Source organism: Bison bison, unplaced genomic scaffold (genome assembly GCF_000754665.1).
Source record: "Bison bison bison isolate TAMUID 2011002044 unplaced genomic scaffold, Bison_UMD1.0 scf7180017864089, whole genome shotgun sequence".
NCBI classification, from domain to species: domain Eukaryota; kingdom Metazoa; phylum Chordata; class Mammalia; order Artiodactyla; family Bovidae; genus Bison; species Bison bison.
This window is the reverse complement of record NW_011494661.1, coordinates 1,232,098-1,243,041: the sequence shown is the minus strand read 5'-3', so window position 1 is coordinate 1,243,041 and position 10,944 is coordinate 1,232,098. Positions and strand designations below refer to the sequence as shown.

The window sequence follows — 10,944 nt, the reverse complement described above, 5'->3', positions numbered from 1 at the left end:
GCTGTGTGACCTTCAGTAAATTTCCTTCTCTGAACCTTAGTTGCCTCCACCTGCAACACCAGAGCCAGGGCTGGACTAAATGATTGGATCTGCTGGGGTTGATGGCTTCAGGCTCTTCCAGGTGTCAGGTCCCTGTTATTCCAGGAACTAGGGGGAGCCCCACGCTGCAGCTGACCCCCAGAATGAGAAGTCATCCACTTGACAGTGAAAGTGAAGCTCTGAAACGAACTTAGAACCCCATGCCCCACTCTCCTCTGGCTCTGCCATGAAGCACCTCTTGGGATATCCCCACTGATATCATCAGTGAGACGCTTTCACCTCCTTGTCCGTAAGAATCTCTCTCCATCCTTACCTTTGCAGTGGGTAAAAGAGATAGGCAGGGCTGAGTTTAATCACTTTAAGGTTGGGCTGGCAAAGCCCTAAACAGTAGTGTCCTGCCCGAGGTCACACAGCAAAGAAGAGAACCCAGGTGGCCACAACTCAGCCCAGTCCAGAGCCCTCTCTCCCCAAGCGCACACACACTGCCCCCTCTGCCAGGTCCTGGCCTTCTCTGTACACCTCACTTCCCCAGCCCTGGGCCACAGGCAGCCATAGGACAGCTGGAAAGCAGAAACCACCCTCTGAGGACCACACCTCAGAGAAGAGCAGGATCTCCCAGGTGGTTTTGCTGTGAGGCTTCGGGCAGAAGAGAGGCAGGCCTGAAAGCTGATCTCCAAGAAGGCGTGGCTCCAGGATGATGGCGAATAAAAACTCGGAGAGCCAGCACCGTCAGGAGACCAGCAGGAGGCAAGAGGAGCCATTCAACGATCCATTCAGAAGCGGTGAGCTCACTGAGGCAGCAAGAGCCCGGGGAGGGCCTGGGGGCTCCAGCTAAGGGTCCTGCAGGCCCAGATGGGGCAGGTGGAGGGAGGCGGAGGTTTGTGCTCCAGATGGTAGAGGAGATTCCTGGGGAGAATCACTGCTGTGGGCTGACATGCGAGTCACACTGGGACAGCTGCTCACACTCACACCCATCCAGAGAGGACGGGTACACACATACATGCACATACACATACACCCAAAGGCACACCCAAGGGAAAGACAGGCCCTTGAGGCATGCCTCACCCCAGACAGACCAGCCTAGCCCTGGCTCATTCACCCAGAGGCATGCAGCATGTAAAGAACTCCTCCCCCACACCTGCACACCCACCTAGAAACATCTACCCACCCTCTGTGTTTCAGATGCCCATGGCGTCCCCCCAAACCCTGCTCCTCTGCCTGCTGCTCCTGGCGGTCACTGAAGGCCAGAGTCGACAGGCTGCCATCCCAGGCTGCTACTTGCACCGTAAGTGACTCTGGGAGCAGAGAGCTGGGTGGAAGCAAAGAGCAGATGGATTGGACCAAGGCGGGGCAGGCAGCACCCTTGAGGGACCCAGTGAGGCTCAGGCGGCAGGTGCTGGGCAAGCCTTCGCCAAGGCACCATTTACCACTCCCCTGTCTCCTAGCCTTCAACGTGACGGTGCGAAGTGACCGCCAAGGCACCTGCCAGGGCTCCCATGTGGCGCAGGCCTGTGTGGGCCACTGCGAGTCCAGCGCCTTCCCTTCCCGGTACTCCGTGCTGGTGGCCAGTGGTTATCGACATAACATCACCTCCGTGTCTCAGTGCTGTACCATCAGCAGCCTGAGGAAGGTGAGGGGGCTGAGCTCGGCAGTGGCTCATTGGGGTTGCAGAGACAGAGGAGGCAGGGATCTAAGATGGCCTAAGAAAGGAGCCTGGAACAGACACCCACCTCTCCTACAGGTGAAGGTACAGCTGCATTGTGGGGGGAGCCGGAAGGAGGAGCTGGAGATCTTCACGGCCAGGGCCTGCCAGTGTGACATGTGTCGCCTCTCGCGCTACTAGCCCATCCTTCTCCCCTTCCCCTCCCCCTGGTCACAGGGTTTAGAGTTGGAGTATATCCTATATATCCTGAACCTCAGTAAGGATAACAGGTCCAACCCTCTGAGAAGAGGGGGGTTTCTGCCTCTTCCCCACCTCTGCCTGGCTTCTGAACCAGTCCTTCATCAGTTCACCTCCCCCTTGTCCCTACCCCTAAATAAAGCAAGCAGATCGTGAGTTTCTCTCTTTATTAAATCTACCCCCAGCCATGGAAAGGGGAACAGACCACAGTTACTGTGACCACCCCCCTTGTCCCAGGACACAGGGAATCTTCTTTCTGCCTGTGCCCTTACCCCTCCCCCTGCCCAATAAATAAAAAGGGGACAAGGATGTACAGGGCCAGGGAGGAGAGGGGAGGAGGGTGCCCCAGGCCCAGGATAATGTCTGTGTTGCAGGGGAGCTGGGGGAGAATAAATAGACCATGGATCCCATGGTGGGGTGAGGAAGGACCTTGCGCTGGCACAAGGTGGGGCAGGCGAGGGGCTGCGTCCCCTTGCCCTAGGCTGGGAGCGGGGGTTGGGAACCTGCCTGCAGTCTGGAGCCCAGCTTTGTGGGGCAGGGCAGTCCCCGATGGCCGCTTCCTGATCAAATGTACCCTGGTCCAGTCCTGCCAGGAGGGCCTGAGAGTTCTGTTGCCAGGACCACCATCTCTCCTCCTCTCCCCCCAGAGGAAACTGCCCACGCTGGGCCAGGCAGAGAGCCCTCCAAGCCCCCACTGGCAAGGCCAGGAGCAGGTGTGTATCTCTCTGGGCCCCTGGGCAGGAGGGAGGGTGGAGGGACTGATAGCTCTGGGTTTAGCTCCTCCCCTTCTGGGGATCTTTAGCTCTGACCTCCACCGGTGACCTGGGGTGTAAGCCGCTGCAGCGGGGCCTCTTTGGCCCCCTGGGTCCCCTGTAACCGGCGTAGCCGTAGCTCCTCCAGGCCTTGCCACAGCTCCTGACGTTCCCGGGCCTTCTGCTGCTCCCTGGGGAGAGAGGGAGAGGCAGTCCCCTTCCTGGAGCTCCAACTGCAATCTAACTCCCTCACCACTACCCTACCTGCAAAGAGACTCAGTGGGAATCTTCCACTTGGGGAGAAAACACCAAGGAGAGATGGGTCCCACCCATGGTCATGGAGTAGGTGGATCAGCCTGGCCCTGAGAGGCCCCGCCTGAGGGGCTGTTGTTATGTTGTTTAGTTGCTAAGTCATGTCCAACTCTTTTGCAACCCCATGTACTGTAGCCCACCAGGCTTCCCTAGCCATGGGATTTTCCAGGCAAGAATACTGGAGTGGGTAGCTATTTCCTTCTCCAGGGGATCTATCTGACCCAGGGATCAAACCTGCATCTCCTGCATTGGCAGGCAGATTCTTTACCACTGAGCCACCAGTAACCTCCATACTAGGAGGAAGTACTTGGGAGGATAATTGGAGGATGCAGTGGAAAGCTGGGCACAGATGGCCCAGCACGTGACAAGACCTTAGGGAGAGACTTTAAACATCTGACCAGATGGGATATGGGTTGTCCTTTTAGGTTCCCTCCAACCCTTAGGGGCTGGTCCTTTTCCTGCTTTTCTCCCCTCTCCCTCCATGCCCAGCCTCTCAGCACTCACTGCTGCTTTTCCAGCTTGTAGGAGGCCGTGAGCTCATCAAACAGCTTCCCATTCATCTCCATGAAGGTCTTGAGCACATTGTAGATCAGAGACACAATGGTTCTTGGCAGGGACAAGGACGAGGTGAGAGATGAGAGCAATTTCAGTTGGGTCCCACCTCCCACTCCAGCATTCTGCCTATCTCTGTGTCCCAAACAGCCTGCAGCCCTGAACACCACAAGCACTACCCTTCTCCTTCCCCTTTCACCACCCCTCTGCCACCTTCAGATGCCTTCCCTGATCCTCTCCAGCTAGGAGTAACCCCAGTTCTGGACTGGCTGGCCCTGCCCCAGCCTCTGTGGGTCAGGTCAAAGCCTGGGCACTCACTGATTCCAGTGCTCCTTGGAGACTTGGTAGAGGGTCCCAAACACAGCAGGCAGCACAGTGTGGCAATTGTCCTCAATGAGGCTCAGGATATACTCATTGTTCCAGAAATACAGAGCCCGCTCTGCAACCTGGGGCAGCAAGATGGCAGAGTAAGCGCCTCAGTGGCTTCCCTGCAGGTGCCCATCCCAGAATCAGACCCAGCCCCAAACCCAGGGCACGCTGTCCTCCTTACACCCCATCTTCAGGGTTCATCTGACCAACGTGGTGAGGTGCAAAGAACATTGGATTTGGAGTCCAATGCTCAAAGGTGAATCCTGGCTCCACTACACACTGGCCACATGACTTTGGGAAAGGCAATTTACTTCTCAGCCTCAGTTTTCAAATCTGTAAATTGGGGCTAATAATAGCTACCTCCATACAGCTGTTATAAGAATTATATGAGGTATTTAGTAAACCGAAGTGCCAGAGTCACTGTGAGAAAAATTGACAACCACCAGGTTGCTGCTGCTGCTGCTAAGTTGCTTCAGTCGTGTCCGACTCTGTGCAACACCAGAGACGGCAGCCCACCAGGCTCCCCCATCCCTGGGATTCTCCAGGCAAGAACACTGGAGTGGGTTGCCATTTCCTTCTCCAATGCATGAAAGTGAAAAGTGAAAGTGAAGTTGCTCAGTTGTGTCCTACTCTTAGCGACCCCATGGACAGCAGCCTACCAGGTGGCTCTGTCTGTGGGATTTTCCGGCAAGAGTACTGGAGTGGGGTGCCAGTGCCTTCTCCGACCACCAGGTTACGGCTTATAAAAATGAAAGTCTGCGTACACATGTAGGAGAACACTGGTTACATCCAGCCTGGATGGAGTGGGGAAGCCTTGCTGGTCTCTGAGAGGCTAATGAAATTTAAGGCCACTAAGAAAGGGGGAAAGTGATGACAACCACCCATCCCATTCAGGGACGTCTGGTAAACATCCATTCCAGTTTACCAGATGTGTTTGTGCTACCATCTCTTCAGTTCTCCTCTCCACCCAGTTGGCCCATTCTACAGACAAGGAAGCTTAATCCAACTCAGAGTGGTGAAGTGATTTGCGAGGTCTCCTGACCCTGAGTCCAGCATCTCCACATTATCAGACCCAGGAAGGTCCAGAGGAGAAACTGAGGGCAGAGGAAGCTGTGTGAGGTCAACCTGCCAACCTTCCAGTCCGGACCCTGGCTCTTACCCCACCTGTCCCCACCTGTACCTGGAAGTGGGGGCTGGACACACAGCGGGCCACCTGCTTGAAGAGGGGCTCCTGGATCTTCACGAACTGCGAGGGCTCGATAACATCCAGAATCTCCTCCATCTCCCCCAGAAACATCACCTGGGGTGGGGGCAGGGACACAGGGGCGATGGTTCCCATCTCCCCCGACATACACCCAACTGCCTTCCGGAAGCCAAGCCTTCCCAGCCTCCCTGCAGTGGACACCAGAGCCCTTCTTCATACCTCTTTCTGGGTACAGGTTTTTGGCCAGTATTTGAGCAGCCCCCGGATCACCTGTGGGAGTTGAGGCAGAAAGGAGTCAGGCCTGCCAGGGTTGGCCCCAGGGTGGCCTGCCAGGACGCCAGGTTGCCTCCCCAACCAGAGGTACTTGAGGGCTTCCCTGGGGACTCAGTGGTAAAGAATCCACCTGCAATGCAGGAGACGCACAAGACGTGGGTTCAATCCCTGGGTTGGGAAGATCCCCTGGAGGAGGGCATGACAACCCACTCCAGTATTCCTGCCTGGAGAATCCCAAGGACAGAGGAGCCTGGCGGGCTACAGTCTATAGGGCCACAAAGAGTCGGAAGAGACTGAAGCAATTTAGCGCACACACCAGAGGTACTCACATGCTCTGTCAGGGTTGCATCCTTCTCCAGGAACTGCACCACACAGTATGCCAGCTGCAAGGCAGCGGGGGTAGGGTGGTGGAGGGGTAGGCAGAGAGAAAGAGCACAGGGTCAGAGGGGACCGGGACAGGGCACCAGATATTTGCTCACTTACTCTTCGCTCATTCACCAAGCATTTACTGGCCACCTAGGACATACCAGGCACCGTGTTTGATGTGTAGGGATACAATAATGACCCTACAGGGGAAATATTCAGCAAACCAATCCTTATAAATTTTATAAAAGGTTCCATAACCACAATCTGTACCATCATCTACGGGAATATAGAAAGAGGAGAGCTTAATCCTGCCCAGAGCAGGTTAAGAGGGAAGGGGCTGGGAAGCCTTCAGAGAGCTGATGTCTAAGATCGGCCTGAAAGGATCGTGGGGATTCTCTAAGGTAGATGGAAGAGAATTAGTCAAGAAAAAGGTGAGAGAGGATCCCATGAGTTCATGCTTTAGAGTGCCTGGAGTCAGAGTGTCAGGGTGACCCTGCCAGTCCGGTGGGTGCCCTGACCCTCAGGACCTCTCCACCATGGCAGGGCCAGGCCTGGGCCTTACCTGGGCATGAAAGACAGACAGCGACTTGACAGAGTGCAGGGGAATCAGGACTCGAACCAGGAACTGCTTGTGCTCAGTCTTCAGGGGCAGTGCAAAGCCATTGATGATGCTGAGGAGGGGACAGAAGAGATGAAGAGGGTTGGGATGACTGGGCCTCCATCCTTCCTCCCAGAATCCTCCAGATGCTCCAGCTGAGGCCCCGAGAGAGTCACCTTCCTAAGATCTCCAGCAGCTCAGCAACGCCATTGAAGTGCTCGAATTCATAGATGAATCTTTGAGAGGAAGAGAAGGATGCACAAGAGTTCAAGGCAATCGGAGCAGACCCGACCCTCCTCTCAACCACCCTGCCTACCCACCCCAGCCCTGCACATTAACCCAGCTCTCTCCCAACCCAGAGGCTGTGCTCTCTTCCCCAAACACCAAACCGGGCCCACTGAGATCCACACCCACTTCTACATCACCCTCTCAGCCCAGCCACCACTGCCACTCTGGGTCCCAGCTCAAAACTCTCTTCTGTGAAGCACCGTCTGCCAGACCCTAACGCTCATTACTTGGTCCCCATCCAGTCCACAGGCACTCAGCCTGAGTCCTTCACTCTTCATGCCAGTCAACTGAAAGAATGACAGTGTCTATTCTGGGCTACGTGTTTCTCAAAACTATCCCAAGAGGTAGAGCTTATTAGATCCATCAAACAGATGAAGAAATCAGGGCTCAGCAGCTCAGTCAAACTTGCCCTAAAGTTAATAAGCAAGGGATCTAATACCCTGAGCTCCTGGAGGACAGGGATCATTCCTCACCTATTTCATAGCTAATAACAATAAGAGCTAAGGTTTCAGAGTTCTAGTCTTCGTCCGGGAGTTACAGTGATCGAAGGCATTGCCTCCTTTCATCTTGACAACTGTCTCTGTGTTAGTATACTTATCATTCTCATTCTAGAGACGAGGAAGCTAGGAAAGAGCTTAAATATTTTGCCCAAATTCACCCAAATATTTGAACCAAACTCAAACACAGGCCATCGAGTTCAAGAGCCAGTCTCAACTACAAGGCCATATGGGCCCCTGATGCCAAGTAGGCATTGGTGCTCAATACATATTTACAGAAAGAATCCCTTTCTTTGGGTCCTATGGCCTGGTACAACAAAGATCAAAAGATTTAGATCCTAGGCCCCCTGAACTGACCTAGTCCCTGCAACCATTTCATCTCTCAGCCTCTATTTTTCATCTGTAAAACAGAAATAAATACCCTTTCTCTGTTGATCTCACAGGGTTTGTATAAGCAGTACTACTGGCAGCAGTACATGCTGCCAAGAAAAAACTCAATAAACCATAGTTCTACAGGGTCCCCTAGCCCAGAAGCCTTTGCCTCTGTCTTCTTCCCACAGCTCTCCCCGCTCCCTCCCTAGGTTTCAGCAGGGCAGGCAGCAGGCACCCACCGGAGGAAGATATGGCTGCACTGTTTGCGGATGTAGGCCCGGAGCCCCAGGAACTTGCCGTAGACCCGGTGCAAGATGGTCTTGAGGTACTCACGCTCCCGGGGGTCCTCGCTATCAAACAGCTCCAGGAGCTGTGGGTGCCGGGATCAGGGGTTAGGAAAGAGACCAAGCCAGGCTACTTCCATCCTATCCCCACGCCCCCACAGAGAGCCTGCCCCTGCCCCATGACACCACCCGGCCCGGGTTCCCCACTTCACCATCAAGACAAACTTTTGATCCACATATCTCTTGGCCACAGAGGGCTGGAAGTCTGGGCTCTCCAAGAAACGCAGGAAAAACTCATATACCAGCTGGAGGAGGGGACAGACAACACGGTGAGTTCAGGAACTGCCTTCCCCTTCATCCTGCCCTGTGGCCCTCAGCCAACAGTCCAGGATCTCAAGAGACCCTCTACCCCCTCCTCGGGTCTCTTCTGAAACTCATATCCCTGTCTTCCCCAGCCTGCCTACCTGAAGATGTGGCCAGGAAGGCTCAAGGTTGGGCTCATCCTCTTCAGGGTCAAATTCAGGGTTCTCACTGGGCGGCAGCGTCCGAAAGATATTCACTGAGATCTGAGGGGCAGGTCAGGGTTCTTTAAGGAAGAACCCCCTGAGGCAGAAGCTAGGACATCCCTCATCCAGAGTCTAACGGGCCTCAGCACCTGCCTCAGCAAGCAGTTCCCTCCTTTGTAATCACTGCCTAAACATCTAGTTCATGGAAGACCTGGGCTTGGGGTTGGGGACTGAGGGGCAGATGAGACACATCCCCACCCTCTACCAGGTGCAGGCCAGCAGGGAAGACAAGATGGAAAATGGTAAGGTCTACGGACTTTCTAAGCAGTAAAGGGGAGATTTCTAGTTTGAGTACTGAGAGAGGCTTCATGGAAGAAGCAGCAGATGAGCTAGGCCATGGCACAAGGAACGTGTGGAATGCACACCAGGCCTCAGGAGAGCGTAAGCAAAAGAGCAGGGTGGGACAAGCCCAGGGGGCACTGAGGGACCCACACTGGCAGAGTGCTGGGCAGGAGTGGGGCTGGGAGACGGGTCAGGCGGGAAGACATGGGCCCTAAGGCCAAGCCAGTGTATGGGTTTATTCTCTGCCCGGGAGCTCCACGGGCAGGCAGTAGGGTTCCCATGCACACCAAGGTGCTCACCATGCGGATGATGTCTGGGTAGACAGGCTCAATGAGGACCCCCCGGGTGCTCCCCACGCACTCCACCAGCTCATTGAGTGCCGCCCGCTTCACCTCCTTCCCCTTCAGGTCAGCCACACAGTCCAAGAAGTCAAACATCACCCCACACTGGGCCAGCTTCCGGCTCAGCAGCTCGTGCAGCTCAGAGGCTGGCACATCTGGGGAGGGAGGAGGAGTCTGAGCCTGGGCCCCAGCTGCTGCAGCTCTGGGCAGGGGCAGGCCTTCCTAATCCCTAGGGCAGGCTCCTCTGCCCCCATGCCCCATGCTTCTGGGCCATCTCCCACTCCTTGCAGAAAGTAAACCACTTCTGTCCCACCCTCCATCCTTGTGAGGTAAAGGAGCTTCATCTCTTCATCCTAACTGAGGCCCAGAGAACACGGCGGCCTGACTGGAAAGCATGGTTACAGACCCTGGACTCCTGGGCCTTCCACAGGTGCCCCCAGCAGCCACGGCCTCCCTCTCCTAGGTAGCACTCTGTTCTAAGAGCCAGAAGTGGGGAGAAGAGCCAGGACTAGGAGTCTCCCGGGTGCCCTCTGCCTCAGCTAGTGGGGCCCTGTACCCAGAGGTGGGGGGACAACACCGTGATTGCAGGGAGCCATGCTGAGCACCTGCTCCAGGACCCTGGCAGCAGCAAGGCTGCTAGTGGCTTCCTGGAACCCAGGCTGTAGGCCCCACCCTTAGCCCTGGTCTGCCCCCCAGGGTGGCACCACCTCCAGATGCCCCACCTCCAAGGATGACAGGCCAGTCAGGCCATGCGTCAGCACAGAGGGCGAGAGGGCTGGGGGGTGGGGGTCAGCTCAGGTGGTGGAGTCCCTTGCTCAGAAGGGGCCATCCAGACTCCGTCGGATCACAGCTGCCAGCTGCTTCTCACTCCCCCACCCCCAAGGCTCGCTGGCCCACTCCAGGACTCAGGTCCCCTCGCGGCCAGCAGCCGGGCTCACCTTTGAGCAGGGGCAGTGGAGTGAGTTCTTGCTGGTTGCTCTGATAGCGGAACTGTGAGGAGCTGTGGGACCGCCGGGGCCGGGCCCTGCGGAGGGAACGGCGGGAGAAGCCGTCCACCTTGTCGGGTGGGGGCACAGGGGACAGCCCCGGGGAAGAGGGGCTGGTGGGGGTGCTCGCTGGGGGTAGCTTTGTCTCCATGGCGGCTAGGCGGTGGGTCAAGCCTTCAGAGCCCCTGAGGTTCCCTCTGGGGCTGCAAGATGCTGAGTGAGGCTGGGTTGACTAACTTGGGCCCATCCTGTGCGCTGCGGGAGGTGGGGGGGATGGGGTGGGCACAACCACAGTCCTGGGACCCCCCCCCAGGACCTTTGGCAACTGCCCAGTCCTGGGGGGCAAGCACGGTAGAGAGGAGGATGGCTCAGGTTTCAGGTCCTTCCTGAGGGTCCGAAGAGTCCAGCTAGGATTCCCAGCCTGGCTCTTTTGAAAAAGAAGTCAGGGCAGAGAGGTCGGCAAGAAAGAGACAGAGAGCCTGTCAGTTCTTTCAGGACAGCCTGTGGGGCTGCCGCTGACAGCCCATCTTCCTGCCTTTCGACCCTGGCCCAGACCCTAAACGAGGTGCAGGTGCCTCCCTTGTCCCAGACATAAAGGCCCCAGGCTCTAAAACAACCCTCTCAAAATAGGGCCTCTCCCCCAAGCCAGACCCTATCTAGAATGGGGACCTTGGCCCTCATCCCTGGCCCCTAAGAGAATGGGGACCCTGTTCCTGCTCCACTAATCAGGGTCACCAGGGACTCTTCCAAGAATGGGGGCCCTATCCCCATGCCACCCCCCTCCTACAACCCGGCGCCCTCCCCAACCTCAGTTTCTCCTTCCTCACCCCCAAATCTCATCTGCCTCCCAATGGGGGTACACTCACTTCTCAGATGCCCAGACTTAGGTCACGGCCTTCCAGGGGCTGCCTATGGGGAGGGCAGCAGCTGCTCAGGGCTCCTTCGCAGCGGTTCGGGTCGGGG

At 56.4% G+C, this 10,944-nt stretch overlaps 2 protein-coding genes across 3 annotated transcripts; one reads left to right on the top strand and one right to left on the bottom strand.

Moving 5' to 3' along the window:
- Positions 1-907: 907 nt before the first annotated feature.
- GPHA2 (glycoprotein hormone alpha 2) lies at positions 908-2,048 on the top strand. The gene is made up of 2 exons (XM_010838018.1): positions 908-1,324; positions 1,485-2,048. Exons 1-2 carry the CDS (start codon positions 1,096-1,098, stop codon positions 1,880-1,882), a joined length of 627 nt encoding a protein of 208 aa, XP_010836320.1. The 5' UTR covers positions 908-1,095; the 3' UTR covers positions 1,883-2,048.
- Positions 2,049-2,092: 44 nt separating this feature from the next.
- On the bottom strand, positions 2,093-10,938 carry PPP2R5B (protein phosphatase 2, regulatory subunit B', beta). Of its 2 annotated transcripts, none has more exons than XM_010838016.1 (14): positions 10,848-10,938; positions 9,934-10,408; positions 8,954-9,150; positions 8,271-8,372; positions 8,019-8,111; positions 7,762-7,892; positions 6,542-6,601; positions 6,330-6,438; positions 5,731-5,784; positions 5,348-5,398; positions 5,105-5,224; positions 3,874-4,001; positions 3,508-3,609; positions 2,093-2,882 (listed from the first exon to the last, which is right to left on the bottom strand). In XM_010838016.1, exons 2-14 carry the CDS (start codon positions 10,130-10,132, stop codon positions 2,738-2,740), a joined length of 1,491 nt encoding a protein of 496 aa, XP_010836318.1. In that variant the 5' UTR covers positions 10,133-10,408; positions 10,848-10,938; the 3' UTR covers positions 2,093-2,737. The 2 variants fall into 2 exon arrangements, with proteins under 2 accessions (XP_010836318.1, XP_010836319.1); XM_010838017.1 differs by having other exon boundaries at positions 9,934-10,019.
- Between the last annotated feature and the right edge of the window lie 6 nt (positions 10,939-10,944).